Raw genomic sequence first — 15,933 nt, 5'->3', positions numbered from 1 at the left:
TGAAGTGTATTACATTTTTAATCAAACATGCCAATAAATGTAATATCATATTTGCAAACAGTGCTATTATGGTGATAATAGAGGAGCGAGCGGAGCATGCACTGCCCACTTATTCAGCTGTTGAATGTGCCTGCTTATGAATCCTCTCTGATGTGCATCGTATTCACTAATGCACTGCTGTTGACCTGCTCCTCTCCGCCTCTCACTACTCCATTCATTCTCTGCAGGGCGGCGATCGCCTCTGCTCGGGCCCTCAGTCTGCTTTCTGCTCTCTGGTGCGGAGAAAATAGTCACAATACAGATCTCAGAGCAAATGTTTGGGTCATCTAAACATCTCTCACAGATCCAACTTTCTTATCATATGTAAATGTGTGAAGATTAAAAGCAGGCCCTCTTCTGGGGGCAATAGGACAGGGCTTAGTCTTCTTTAACTTTTCAAAAAGTTTGGAGCAAAGGAGAGCTTTGACCATTTATTTCTGCACAAACCCTGCAGATCCTCTGGATTCCTGGGTCTTTGTGCTCTCTTGTGTCAGCTCAGTCTACAGGCTTCCCATTGGCTTTAGTTCTGTTGGACTGAGGTTTCTGTCTTCTAAACTATTTCTGGGTGGATTCAGCCGTATATTTTGGATTATTTCACACTGAAAGACCCAGTAACCATCCATTTCTAGCTCACTGACAGAGCACACCAGATTTTTATTTGAAATGTCATGGTAGTTCAAAGAAATCAGGACGCCGTACGGTGTTAGTTAACTGGGTCTTTGGATGAGAAACAGGCTCACAGCGTTGCAGATCCTGCTCCACGTAACAGTAGAAACAGAGAGTTTGCCACGTAGGAATCAGTGCTTGTTTCCAAAAAAATCTCATATTTGTTCTCATCTTCTGAAAGCACCCACCTCCAGTTAAATGTTTATGCATGTAAAGGCTGGACAGACCCTCCTGTAAATGATCTGCACAAACAAACAACTGGTCGACCTGCACCTACAGGTGCTTGGATCCAGGTACTTACATATTCACTTCTATACAGAAAAAAAACCTTTTATTATCTTCAGCTGTCACTTTATACATGTCATATTAATTAATACTGTGTATTCTTTAGTGATGGTATCAAGGCGTTACTTGATTGTATCTGTTATACTTTATCGGCTGGTTTTACTCTTCTTTTTATATCTCTCTTTGCAGGTGAAGAAGCAGACTGAGGATGTAGCGTTCTCCCCCTTTTCCCTCCTCTTTCTCTTTCACCTTTTCTCCCTTTTTTCTCTGCTACCTTCTTGTTTCAGTGTCCATTTAACATGAAATAATCCCAGCAAAATTATAATAAAGCTTCTTGTATATATAAATCAAGCGCAGCACTATGATGAAAGCAGTAAGGCGCCGCTTGTGAAAGTAAAATCTGTTGAGCTCTTTTTGGCACCTGGACAACAATTCTTACTGCCACATTGCCAGAAAGGACACAATAATAATAATAATAATAATAATAATAATAATAATAATAATAATAATAATAATAATAATAATAATAATAATAATAATTTTGAGGATGACTTGATGATCGCAGGATCTCTGTTTTTGTCCTCTCTCTGTGATCTTTAGGGACGTTTTTCTTCTTTCACCATCCTCTCCATCCTCCTCCTTGTGCATGGCGGCAAGATAAACTTGGATCCTCTTCCAGTCTTGTTTGTCACAGTCCAGTTTGTTCGCACATATGCAGGTTAAAGCAGACGGCTAATTCCTCCTCACTGACGAAGTTCAGCAGCCTGACTTACTTGAATAGAATGTTCTCTTGTCTTTCTCGTTTTGAAGAATGGCTGGGATATACAGGCTTTTCTGTGATTCCCATTTGGGCATCAGGGAAACAGGAAGTTAGAAAGTACCCAGACACTCACCTGCTTAAAAAAGGAAAGCTATTTTATTTTTTTAAAAGGTTCAGTCTTGATTATTTTGTAGGAAATTTTTAATGCCAATAATTGTACCACCAGCAATTTAGCATTGTTCATTAGTTGTTAATGTCATTTTTATTCCTACAGGCTAAATAAATGTTAATTGCACATCAAATATTTTTGGATCTTTTTGTTTTTTTCTTTGCTTCCAGTTGATGCTGCTGCAACAAAATATTAATTTACTGTAGGACTTTTTACAGGCTTTAATCAGGGGTGTCAACGACTGCAGAACCCTGACGAGCTATTGATCAATACCACTTTTAAAACATCACCAGAAAGTTTGGCTCCTTGGAAGCCTAACATTGAGAAATGACGGATAATTATAGCCTTTTGCATAGTGCTGCTAATGGTTGTGCCATTAAGTAAATGAAAGATCAAATTAAGGCATTTCCTAATTCCTGACGTTTTAAAATAGCCTCGACTCAAGCATGTAACGCTATTGCAGCATTATAGTCTGCAGCCTTACTCATCCTCCTCTCATATTTAGACTATTGTTGGAAACTAAGTGCTTACTTTATGGATTTGGTTCAAATAAAACTTAGCCTCAGACAGGAGCTCTTCTTCTAATGCAGCATATCTGTGGGATAGACCTCCAGCGCTTCGAAGGCCCAGAGGGACTGATTAGGTGAGAGTCTGTGACTTAATTAAAGTCGAGTCCACCACCGGTGACAATCTGAGGTTTGTTGATAAATCAGATCGCTGTTCAAGCATGAGGGGGAAACTGTCTGCAGCTATATGTTGGATTTTACTCTTGTTTTTAACCCTGCTGCCACAGAATAGGATTTAGACTAACGTCAGCAGAAAGGCAGGTAACCTTAAATAAAATACGGATTGCATGGTGCAGACCCTCATGTAAATTTGTAGTGCTAAAATTATTCCCACAACACACCTAACATTTTTGTAAACTCCGCAGTTTAAGTGAAGTAAACAATGGAGAACACACCATGGGATGGCTGCTTCCTGTTCCTGATGTTTTACTGCGACTGTCTTCACAACCTTTCCTCCCTCTGCTACTTTCTTCTACTACTCTCCTGCTGTGTTTTATTTGCTGTTGTTTCAGCTTTTAACTTATGTTCTCTCTCTTCTCTTCATAGAGCCTGTGAATCTGACCTGTCCTCCTGTTTAGCTGTGACACCGTCCTGGAGAGGGCGACAGCTGAGCTGCTGCTTCATCTTCTCCGTCTACAGATGATACCCATGGCCCAGTCTTTCAGTGTTTAATCCTATTTCTCTCCTGGACATACATTAGACCTGAAAACAGGCTCAGAGTCTGTCTGCGTAGCTACGTTTCTCTCCTAGATGAAGCCACTAATGAAGCTAGTAGTGACAGAACTTTTTTTTTTTTACTTATTTTTCACACAGAAAGTACTCCTGGATCAGTGTTTCTGTCCCCTTTTTGTGTGTCTCTGCTCTGTCTTCTCAAACCCCCAGTTGGTCGAGGCAGATATCCGTTCACACTAAGTCTGGTTCTGTGGGAGGCTTCTTATAACGGGGTGTAGACCTTTCATATCACTCTATTTATGAGAAGCCAAGGCGTGGCATCTTTTTCCTCAAGGATTATTTATTTTAAATCAGGGTTAATTTAAATGTCAGTCTTTCTGGAAGGAAAGAATGCCTGACCTATTTGTGGCCCCTTTCTGGAGAGTTCAGAGATGTTGGAGTCATTTTTGAGGCGCCTGGTCATTTTTTCTGTTGTCCTCCAGATGGCGCCCTAACAGCACCGGTGCGACATTGGATATGGGGAGTTCAAAGACATTCTTCATTCAGCCTAGTGCAGTAATTTCAACTTGATTTTTGAAATGAGTGACATCGCTTTAAAATTCTAAACATCCAGAAAACTTTTTAAAGACACGCAGTGTGACAAATCTCTGTAGATTAGCCGTATTTTTGTAAAGTTAACGTTATGATTTGTTGGCGCCGGCTGTTGCCAAGCGGTGTGTCCGATCTAAGCCTGAACGCATCACAGTCGTTAGATCCGTCCCCCCGTTGCTAACCCTTTACCTCCAACACACTGGTTAAGTAGAGGGAAATACTTTGGTCTGTTAGTACTTTTCTAACAATAATAAAGGTAAGCGGCAGCAGAGCTAGTTCCTAAGCATCGATAATACCAGACGGTGTGTTTGCGACCTAACTAAGTCCTGGTTGTGTAGCAAGCTAACAGACAAATCAATGACAACCTGTTGTCTGAGCTGTCACTTATGAATTTTAAAGCTAGATTGGCAAGTTTGTTTTTTAAAAAAACAATTACGGATAGTAAGCTATGCTTTGTTTGCTAATTCGTAAACAGACTCGTTTATGGTTTGTAAGTTAAAGGAACAACTCATGGTAGTTTGAAGTTAGCATCGTTGCTAACACGATGCTATTGTTTTGGCTGTGTGGTGTTCTGTTTAGGTCCCATTGATGATGTCATCCTGTGGTTTTTAGGCTGTTGTTTGTAACTTATGCTAATTTACGGTCCCACGACCTTCTCCGACGTTGAGTGGGGGGAACTGTGGACGTTTTAGTAATCTGTCTGTCTAAAGGATGTTACATGCTTCTGGACCAGATGCATGTAACATCTGTCCCAATCATGACGCAGTCGTTGGGTTACCGAACTTTATCCACCAGGTCACAGCAGCTGAGGTCTCCTTTACATCAGGGGTGTCCAATGTGCGGCCCGGGGGCCATTTGCGGCCCCTGTGCTGATTTTGTGCGGCCCCCTGAAACTGCATATCAATAAAGATTTGGCTGGTGCAGATAGAAACTTATTATTTGTATTTACAGCAAAATTATTACTGATAAGTTCAAATATAATTGAATGTTAGGTACAAAAGAAAACATTTGCCTTTTAATAACCACACTTTTTACATTATCTTTAATTTAATAGTAAATAGGATCGCATCTATCTGACTTTTACTCAAACGTAGACGTTGGTGCTTTAAAATATGATTGGAATTTGTTTATTAAAATTGTCTAAATACAGATAATCTAATTTGTTTATTTAGTCATATTTTGTAGCACAAGTTTAAAAAAAATCACTAAAATATTTAGGTTTGGTATTAATTCTATGGACATCGAGTGATTTTTCACTCGACAATTTCGACCCACAAGCCGTAAAGTTTGGACACCCCTGCTTTACATGAAGGGATGGAAGAAACTGATGTTGTCTTTACCAGATTCCAAAATTACTTTGCCGAATTAAAAAATTTGGAAATGCTGTAGCTGTTTTTTTATTCAAACAGAAAAAAAATTAGTAGAAATGTACCTGACTAAACCTGAAGTTTAAGCCTACGTTTAATAGGATGCCTGACAAAGAGTTATTGTGTTTTTGTAAGTACAGAGTAATGCTGTACTGCAGATCTCACATTTTACTGCCCACTGCTGGTCAGCTGGCTGGAAAAAGGCTATTACACTTTTTTGAAGCCCTCAACATAGACAAATTTGGCTGTTTCAGCATATTTCTGATCACAACAACAAGAGCATTTATGGTGTGGAAAATAAAGGAGCGCCATCTGTCTTAAACATTGTGGTAATTTTCAAGTAAATTTTCACAATTTGCAGAATGTTTATTATTTATGCCATGCAGCTTGTTATACTAACAGAAATGAGCTATAAAAAGCTGAAAAGCATGAGGGGACAACAATGTGTGCAGTAAGAAGGTTTACTAGCAAACCACCACTAAATATAACAGATGTTTGTTATAAATCTAAATCCCTGCTTAGATCTACTGTCAGCGTATTTTTTTTATTTTAGAGCACACATAAGGAATAAATGTTATTTTCTCACTTCTTAAATAGACCCTATTCTGTTTTATTTTGAATTTCTGCATGAATTCGGTCATTTTGTGGCTCAAGGTTATACTATGAGGGTCTCATTGCGGCCACGTCTTCCTCTGCTCTGACATCATTTCCCTTCCTACTTCCTTTCTGTGTTGTTAAACATACCACTTTGTACATTTGTACTTAATCATCCATATCAATTTATTTTGCTTCATCGTATCTTGTTTAATTATGCAGATACAGACTAAAAAAAAAGGTCCTATCTGATGCATCTTTTTTTTTTCTTTAGTTGTGCATTATTTTCTGATGTTACGCTACACCCAGTTTCTGTTAATTGTAAACGGTGTTTGGGCCTGTTCGCTCCTAGGAAAAGTTTTTATGAGCTCTGATAAATCAAAAGTGACTCTTGACAATATTTATTGGAGCTACGTTTACTGCAAAATCTAATTAGATTAGATGAAAACGGCTTAAATTCTCATTATCAAAGCAGGTAAAAAATTCCCCCAAGATGAATTGAAATAAGTTGACACATAGTTGATTAGAAGCACGGGGAGCACTCTAGAATAACCTCACCTTATTTAGCATTAATTAAGGATTTATAACTAATTTATGTGGAGAACATTGATATTTAAGGACGACTCAGACTTAATAAGCCAATGTTGATTAATGTTTTACATCTAAAGTCTAATTGAATCCAGAACCAAGATGCTCATTGTGTATTTATACTTAATAAACCTTCAATAAACTAGTGTATTTGATAAATGTATGTAAATGCACGTGTACATGCACTTTCACCTAATTTAATTTCAATTCCATTCAAAAATACTGTATTAATCCCAAAGGAAAATTAAATATGAGTTTGACATGTCTGAATAGATTATCATAATATAATAATAATTCAGTTGGTTGCTTGTACTTATTTAAGTCTTTTATTCCAAACATGGCTTATAAAACACTTAACCTACAGCAGGTCACTAAAGTGCCAAAAATTTAGTAATTTATACAAAAACAATGTGTCACAAATAAGATAAATCATACAATCACTCAAAGCTTTTGAGTTATGTACCTAAAATAAAGACTTGACTAGTTTCTTGGAACTGCCTGAATTATGCATTGCATAATTAGTAGTAAATCTGTTAAAGCGTGTCTAACTCATGACGTGAAAGTGCATGTTAATATACATTTATAGACATATGCACATATTATACTAACTAGTGCATTCATGGTTTATTAAGTTTGAATAAATAATGGTTATGATGTAATTAGACTTTAGGAGGAAAGTGTTAATTTCTAGCTTATTGAGTATGAGTCATCCTTGACTTATGATGTTCTCCGAATTAATGAACTCTTTATTGATGATCTATTTGTATATATAATTAGATTTATTATATATATAATATAACTGATGCTAAATAAGGTGTAGTTTTATAAAGTGCTACTGAACCGTCCTGCGGATTAACTACAAACTGGTAAAATAGCAAAATGGACGAGAGTCAATTCACTCTTAGTTTTCAGTAAAAATGAACGTGTTTCTGCGAGGGGTCAGGAAAAGACACCATACTTTGTTTAAGTCTCTCTGCATGTGTTGTAGAAATGTTGGGGAGTATCTGGCACTATGTCTACACGTCCTTCCTGAGGTACTGGCTGAAGTGGCTCGTCCGGCAGGCCACAGGGACCTGCGAGCTGCAGAGGATCTGCTCCGGGTGCAAGCCAGGAGCCACAAGGACAGCAAGAGCCGGTAAAATACTCCTCCAGCTGTGGTCCTCGTGTTGCTGGGCTGTCGCTGCATCTCCCTAATCTACTACACGTTTCCTTGTCTTCCAGAATACTCTCTGCAGTCCTCTAAAAATAAAGTAAGACCATTGATTTAAATTCAGATGTCAAAGCTAACTTTACATGCATATAATGTTTTGTTTCATTAGTTAAGCGCAAACTTCTCGTTACCTTAAAAGAGCAATATGAGGGATTTCACCACTAGGTGCGCTGTTGAGCACTGTCTGTAGACCAAAACAAGATGTGTGGCAGGCCACGCCTCTCTCTACCTTCCAAACCTAAGCACCAGACCAGTTATCTGACTCAATTTAACATTTTTTTGTCAAAAAAAAAAAAAATACTCTGAACGTACGTGAGCCTGCCGGGCCACAATAAACAATGCTAACTGTGTTAGCTGGGCTACTGGGCCCATTGCTGGTCAAACTCCAGCTATTAATCCACATGCTACAACTGCAGCACATTAATCAACCGAATCATCATAGAAACACAAGTCTAATAAGACTGCGACACTACCAGAAACCAGCATTTGACTTCATGCTGTTACTCACCTGTCCGGAAGAGAAAAGCCAGCACCGAGTCAAACCGGAGCTGCTTCTGCTCTCACATTGCTCTCCACCTTGGAAATGTGAGGCAGGTGTTGATCCTTGTTTTGTCTCTTTCCTTATCTAACAACCTCTTTGCCAAAGACTGTTGTTTTTTTGTAGTAATGATGGATCCTGATTGTCTGCGGGTGAACGCGGTGGTAGCATTTTAAGGGTAGTGGCAGTTATTCACACTGCCGGCCCGACTTTGTAAACAAGACTGGAAGAAAACACAGAGAGATGATGGGTGAAGTCATGTCATAGTCCATCTAAAAACATACCTTCAGTTCTTCACAATACAAATTTTTAGGTCTTTCTCTCAAAAATAATAATAATCTCATAAAATAATTGCTTATTGCTCCTTTAAGCAGATTAATAACTAATAACTGTACAGTTCTGATATTGTAAATTTGCCCTGTACGTTAATTGTGAATATTTTATGCTTCCATTCCCCTTTTACTTTGCTGTCAATACATTTCTGTTATACATGCATTCTGTTCTATTCTATTGATATTTATTAAGTCAACATACCATATTTTTCGGTCTATAAGGCGCACTCAAAATCCTTTCATTTTCTCAAAAATTGATGGTGTGCCTTATATATGATCAAAGTTGTGTTTACTCACTGATTTTATTTGGTACAGTGCGCTCAAAAATCTGTTAAAATGTGTAAGTATGACTTTGGTTAGCACCGATATTAGGAGCATTACGGTACACTGTGTCACTACCTGATAGGACCCCTGAGCTGTCTACAAGACTGCCTGACTGTAATGTCTAAACTACAAGTACAATCATGTAAGGCAGCCTGGAGTACGCGCTGGCAACAATAAACCTAGTAAGTTAATTAAATTTAAAAGTTAGGTTTATTTTGGCCTGATGTTAGAAACAGGGCAGTGTAGTCCAGCTACTCTGTCCTCCTGACAGAGACGGATAGCCGTATTTACCGTATTTTTAAAAATACCGTATTTTTTGGACATTATGGTCCAAAAATACGGTATTATTAAATTACAGGAACGTTAATATGTATAAAGGTCTTACCTGGTTTTGTAATCCCTTCTGAGCGTTCAGGATTGTCATCATTTATTCCTTATATTTAAAGATTAAAAACCCTTTTATTAAACTAGTGGAAACATAAAATTGGGATTTCTGTAAATTCTGCTTGAAGTTAAACTTCCATGTCCTTATATTTGTGTTGACAAAGACAAGTGGTGTTTGGATGCAAAGTAGAAAGAAAAAGCTAGATGGGTTTTAATGTTAAAAGAAATAATCTGACGTGCTCTTTTGTTGGGCCCGGTTTACTCTGATACCCCTAAATAAGATCCAGGGCACTCATTACAAAATTTTACCAAAATATGTTTTAGCTTAATTTCCTTTAGAAATAAAAAAAACATAAATTAGGGGCAGATGTAGAAAGCACATTTTCTCTTTCACAATCTTAGAAAATGAAAATAGATTGAGCAGATGAAATGAAACGTCTTAAAAATGTGCAACTGCAGCATAAAAGTGGATGAAAGCTGACTATCTCTGTTGCCAGCTGCACGTCTGACCTGTTTATCTTCATTCTGCTGGCTTTGTTAACTTTAATATCAGCAGATCCTCTGATCTTAATCTGTCCTTATCTTTGTCTACGCTCGCCAAGCTCAGATAGACCAGCTCTAAATGTATAATTGTAGCTTGCCAAGCAGTTTTCCGATCCACAGTTCATGAAGTGGTCAGCCAGAGAAATACTGGTTCATCTTTTTCTATACAGACTTTAAAAACCTGCCGAGCTGATATCTGCATCCAACCATCTGTTTTATTCTTTCTTTGTTCTCCCCTTCATAGGTTTTGCGAGGAGCTTTGGAGAACAGTAAGGACAGTTTAGAGAAATGTGTGGATCAGATTATGAAAGAGAAGAATATTAAACCCCAGAAAGACCCCCTGTAAGTTTATTTTGAAATGATTATCTATGTTGTTTAGCTTTAACTTTATGCTTGTTGTTAAAAGGTGACTCGTTGGTCCTTTCTCTCCGTTCGTCTTTCAGGTTCAAGGGGAGCCTGCACGTCTGCCTGCTGCAGATAACAGGATACAGCAGCTTGTATTCATCTGTAGAAGATTTAAGAAAGGAAGTCTTCAGCTCAGACAACCCAGAACACGAGGCCATGCTTTTAAAGGTGTGGACTTTAAAGTCTCCTGTACAGACCTATGACATACGGACATTAGCATCGCTATCGGCCAATAATGGTCTTTCTTTTTTTTTTTTTTTTTTTACATAATATTACATTACATTTTTTTTACATGTGCCGATATATATACAACAATATTAAAATTTGGTCCGATATTAATATCCAATAATAATATTACTTTTTAGGTATTTATATATATATATATATATATATAATATTCAGGACAAGAATAGACACAACATAATGAGAATATCATTAGTAACCTTCACCAGAGCTGTTTCAGTGCTATGATAAGCTCTGAAGCCTGACTGAAACTCTTCAATGCATTCATGTAAAGCAGCCCCGGATTAATAGTTCATCTATCTATCTATCTATCTATCTATCTATCTATCTATCTATCTATCTATCTATCTATCTATCTATCTATCTATCTATCTATCTATCTATCTATCTATCTATCTATCTATCTATCTATCTATCTATCTATCTATCTATCTATCTATCTATCTATCTATCTATCTATCTATCTATCTATCTATCTATCTATCTATCTATCTATCTATCTATAAACAGCAATATTAATTTTGAATATTGATATCGGACCAACTTTTCATATCGTTGCATCTCAAGTTATGCAGAGAAGTGAGTTTGAAAGTAAATTAAAGTCAGTTTAGTATGTTTCTGCTACCTGTTAGCTTTGCCATTATGTTTTTAAAATACTTGTTTTATTAAGCGAATCACTTATTTCCCCCAATCAAACAAATGATGGACTAGATTATAATGGACATAATAGGTCCCGTAGTCCGCTGCAGGTCCAGTTTAGGTGCTTAACCGTAGGACTCTCTGTGTTTTTTAGCTTTGGGACTTGTTGATGCCAACAGTGGAGCTGGAGTCCAGAGTAACGAAGCAGTGGGGGGACATCGGCTTCCAAGGAGATGATCCGAAGACAGATTTCAGAGGAATGGGCCTGCTAGGCCTCATCAACCTTGTGTGAGTGCTCAGTGCGTTGTTAAAATTAGATGATCTACAGAAAACACAGAGAGAAGCTGCAGGAGGCGCTGTAAAAACACTGGAGGCTATCAGAAACAGCATTCTGGCTAATCCCCTTTGACTTAATGCAACACTAAGCTTAACTTACAGCATCCAACATAACATAAACTATATACAAAGACTTCTCTAACATCAGTAATAAAAGGGATTTAGAAGAAACGTTACTGATCCCTAATAAAGGTAAATTCCTGTGAATTCTGATGAATGAATGAATGAAAACTTTATTGTCATTGTCACAAGAACAACGAAATTTAAAAAGTGCCATCGATCCGTGCATATGTTTAAAAAACTGTAATAAATAAATAATAAATAAATCTCTGTCCCTCAATTTACACACAATATAAGAAATAAATAACAAATAACTGATAAAAACAACAAAAAAATAAAAAATAGCACATTCTCACACACATCATCCATGATAATTAATGGTTATCATGGTGATATGCTACTGGGGAAAAGTACTGTTTTTGTCGAACCTTTTTCCTTTTTGTTTTTAGCAGGAGTTTTTAGAGCTGGTAAATGTATGATGTCTTAGCTTGAGGTCGCCATCTGTTCAAACCCTTTTTTCACATTTTATCACAGTATATTCACATACTTTAATGTATTTCAATGGGATTTTATCCAAAAGACCAACACAAAACTCATAAATACTGTCTGAAGTGGTTGGGAGAATGATGCCTGGGTTTCAAAATGTTTTACAAATAAAATCTGAAAAGTGTGGCGTGCAATCTCCTTATATTAAACAGGGTGGAATTATGCATAAATATACAAGTTAAATCTTTATCATTTTTCAGTTCTTACAGCAGATTCCATGTTTTACAAGATAAAGTTATTTATTCGGAGAATTAACATAAATAGAAGCTGTTTGATTTTTTTTTTGCTAATTTTACGCCGTTTGCAGTTTTTTCAGTGAAAACTACTCAGCAGAAGCTCGCCAGGTGCTGTCTCACGCAAACCACCCTAAACTGGGGTAAGGGACATTCCAGGTTTTCCACTTTGAGGTTGCATCTTGTTAAAAACAGCCATGGCCGTATAAAACTGTGTTTCAGATATTCCTACGCTATAGTTGGCATCAACCTGACCGAGATGGCCTACAGCCTCCTGAAGAGCGGAGCTCTGAAACCCCATTTCTACAATTCAGTCCAAGGCGCACCTAAGCTCAGAGACTTCCACCAGTTATACTGTGAGTCCGCTTTGTTTAAAGTGCTTTCCAAAAGTATCCGTACGCGTTGAGCTCAGTCATAATGCGACAAAAACATTCATTTTATTCGTATTATAGGCGATAGGCAAACACAAAGTGGTTCAGAACTGTGGAGTGGAGGAAAACGTGGTTGTGGTGTGCGTCTGTGATATCAGTACTTCCCTGGGCCTGGAGGTAGAGATAGTCATCTAGCAATTTGAGAGTTGTGGGTTGGATTTCAGCTTCCTCCCGCCACATGCCGCGTGCCGCTGGGTCCCAGGGTGTCTGAATGAGTGTGATGGTATGAAACAGTACTTATCCGTGCTTTGAGTGGTTAATACACTGCAAAAACGGAGCTAAAAATATGTAATATTTACTTAAAATGAGTGTATCTGTCCTTGATTTGAGCAACTAAATAAGATGATCTGCCAATGGAATAAGATTTTTGCACTTAAAATAGGAACAACTCATCTCAGTCATCTTATTTCAAGTGCAGTATATCTAATTATCTTATTTTAGGGGTAAAAATACTCACTCCATTGGCAGATAATCTTATTTACCTGCTCAAATCAATGACAAAAACACAAATTTTAAGAACATTTTACTTATTTTTAGATCCGTTTTTGCAGTGTATGGCTGGAAAAGCACTTCATAAAATTCTGTCCATTCAGCATAGAGCCAGGTTGAGCTACAGATACAGCTGCACATCTTTTAGGGAAGGTTTCTACCAGCTTAACTCCTCTAGAGGCTGAAATGTTTACCCTTTCTTGGTAAAATAGCTAAAGCTCCTTCCGATAGATCGGACGGTGGCCGTGAACGTCGGTTTTCAAGTCTTGTGACAGATTCTCATTTGGGTTTCAGTCTGCACTTTAGCTTTTTCATGAATATGCTTTGATATAAAACATGTTCTGTAGCTCTGGCTGTGTGTTTAGGGCTCTTCTTCTGTTGGATGGTGAAATTTCACTCCAGTCTCAATTCTTTAACGGGTTTTATTCAAGAATTGCTCTGTGTCGGAGGCCCGTGTTCGGAGGCCTCATCCCTCGACGCCGCCGTCCTGGGTTCTGGCCCCGACCCGTGGATCTTTGTTCCATGTCTTCCTGCTCTCTCTTCACCCAGTTTCCTGTCAGCCTACTGTGAAATAAAGGCCAGTAGTGCCAGAAAAATGAAAAATAAAGGACAGAACTGCTCTGTGTTGAGCACCAGCTATTACCTGCTTCCCTGTTCCTGCAGGAGCTACGCGTCCCCATAGCATGATGCTGCCACCTCCCTGCTCTAAAGTTGGGGGGAGGTGTTCAGGGTGATGGGCGGCGTTGGATTTTCACCACACGGAGCTTTTTCCATGTACGAATAATTTAATTTTGGTCTCATCTGACCAGAGCCCCTTGTTGACCTATTTGCTGGGGCCTCTTCGTGGATTATGTGAGGCTAAAAACATTTAGACAGCACAGTTTGGCTATATCTCTATAGAGCAGTGATGGATTTACTGACAGAAGACGCCTGTAGTTGGTGTCCCTGGGGAAGGGTCAGCAGGTCCTATTACTGGGTCCTGGAAAGATGGAAGTATCGCTGGAAGAGACCAGCATCCAGACGCGGTGGTACTCGCCGAACCGGGCGCATCTCTGCAGGAACTGGTGGACTCAGGGGCGCCGACACAGTTGTCCACTTTCCACATTAAATACAGCACCGTGACTCGCACAGTGAAATCCATCACTGCCACGGAGAGGAGGAACCGGCAAGTGGATTGAAACGGTGAGACGAGCTGGTGGGGGAGAAACGGCTGCGTCGTCAGCGTGGATTAACAGGAAAAATTCTCCTTGATCGTGTTCGGTGTGAACGCACCATAAATGTGAAAACAGCTTCGTATGGATTTCTGTCAGCAGTGCCCTTATTTGTGGTAATACAGATTTCGTCCATGTCCTGGTAGGTGTGCAGTCGGCTGTCTCGTAGCCATCGTTGATGGCTTTGCAGCAATCCCTCATACTGAGCATGCATGAAGCGACAGTGGAGAGGAAAACTCCCCTTTAACAGGGAGGAGAACCTCCAGCAGAACCAGAACCAGGCTCAGTGTGAATTTTAACATACCTGCTTCCCTTTTACACCTGAGACCTGCCAACCCTAACGAGGGACAACGGCTAATTGGGAACAACTGGAACAGTTTCACTTTTGTTTCCACCGCTTTGGACATTAAGGGCTGTGTGTGGATTTATTTTGAGGGGACAGCAAATTTAAACCGCTATCCAAGCTGACCGCTGACTACTTTGTATCACAGTGTCATAAAATATTTAAAGCCGTGTGAAGGGTGTACTTACTTTTGTCAGATATTACATATACTGATTTTCAGTTACGCTCAAGTCGACTCCATTTACTAAATAGGGGATTTCTGGCTGTATTGGATTTATTTAGGAGCGTCGTTTCAAAAGGAGCAAAGAGGATTTACTCGCCTGACTTCTCTGATCTTTAATAGCAAAATTATTTTAAAAACCAGTAAGCTTTTTTTCTTTTGCATAACTGTCATGAACAGCTTTGTGTTTGTCAATCACATAAACTCTGGATGAACTAAAATTAAGTTTGTGATGTCGAAATGTGAGACTTTACGGGCTGTGAAGACATTTTCTGTGTCTGTTCTACATTTTCCGTCCTGCTCCAGCCTCTCGTTTCTCTTCCCAGGTTATCTCGCGTACGAGTTCGACCGATTCTGGGTGGCCGAGGAGCCGGAGAGCATCATGCACTTCAATCAGTACCGAGAAAGATTTCACAGCCTGGTGAGGGCCCGTCTGCAGGAGCCAGACGTGTCTCTCGCGCTGACCGTAGCCTCCCGTTGACGCGTTTGGACGCGTTTTACACCAATCTCCTCGTTTACGTCCCGATGTTCGATGTGCTTGAAGGACACAGGGTTATTGAAGAAGACGACCAACGACAAGCAAAACTAAGCAGTCAACCTTTTTTTTCCCCGTTTCTTCAGCTGATACCCTAGCGGTGCTCAGTGTGTCTCGGCACCGTGACTAATAATGTTTTTCACGTATTATAGCACAAATCTAAAAGCCCGTACCTCAACAACAACAGAAAGAAACCATTCCAGAGAGAGTTTTGTTAAAAAAACGAGAGCTGCTGCAGAAGACTCAGGTAGAGAAGATGATTCATGAGGCTTTAAGCACTTTTGGTGATCAGTAAAAATCGAACTACCTTGTTTCCTTGTCTTTAAAGTCGGCGTGCTCTCACCGTTTATCCTCAGGTTATTCACGTTTATCTTCAGAGTCGTTGTGCATGGCTTAATATCTCCCGACTCGTCGTTAATGTTATAAATGCGACGCTCGTGCCCCGTTTTCATGCATTTTTGTTTTTATTTTATTTTCCAAGACTGAATTTTTATTGCTCCTTTTAATTTTATTCTTCAAAATGCATTCGGAGAAGATTTGCAGTTCTGCCTGAAGTCAATAAATTTGGCATTTGAATTGAAAAGTGTCAGTGTTTTAAAGTGAAACATGCCAAA

General features: G+C 39.0%; 1 protein-coding gene across 1 annotated transcript; it reads left to right on the top strand.

Moving 5' to 3' along the window:
• Window positions 1-3,888: 3,888 nt before the first annotated feature.
• On the top strand, window positions 3,889-15,902 carry elmod2 (ELMO/CED-12 domain containing 2). The gene is made up of 9 exons (XM_012862870.3): window positions 3,889-4,004; window positions 7,286-7,432; window positions 7,519-7,547; window positions 9,873-9,970; window positions 10,072-10,201; window positions 11,070-11,203; window positions 12,165-12,233; window positions 12,313-12,446; window positions 15,111-15,902. The coding sequence occupies exons 2-9, from the start codon at window positions 7,288-7,290 to the stop codon at window positions 15,263-15,265; spliced, it is 894 nt and encodes a 297-aa protein (XP_012718324.2). The 5' UTR covers window positions 3,889-4,004; window positions 7,286-7,287; the 3' UTR covers window positions 15,266-15,902.
• Window positions 15,903-15,933: the final 31 nt, after the last annotated feature.

Source organism: Fundulus heteroclitus, chromosome 5 (assembly GCF_011125445.2).
Source record: "Fundulus heteroclitus isolate FHET01 chromosome 5, MU-UCD_Fhet_4.1, whole genome shotgun sequence".
Taxonomy (NCBI): Eukaryota; Metazoa; Chordata; class Actinopteri; order Cyprinodontiformes; family Fundulidae; genus Fundulus; species Fundulus heteroclitus.
This window is presented reverse-complemented; position numbering and strand designations above follow the sequence as displayed.

What these genes read in the sequence shown, in the direction of transcription:
- elmod2 (XM_012862870.3), top strand. Translation starts at nt 7,288, where the DNA reads ATGTTGGGGAGTATCTGGCACTATGTCTACACGTCCTTCCTGAGGTAC. An exon ending in TGCAGTCCTCTAAAAATAAA is followed by an intron (nt 7,548 to 9,872) that starts GTAAGACCATTG and finishes TCCCCTTCATAG; the next exon opens with GTTTTGCGAGGAGCTTTGGA. An exon ending in ACGAGGCCATGCTTTTAAAG is followed by an intron (nt 10,202 to 11,069) that starts GTGTGGACTTTA and finishes TGTGTTTTTTAG; the next exon opens with CTTTGGGACTTGTTGATGCC.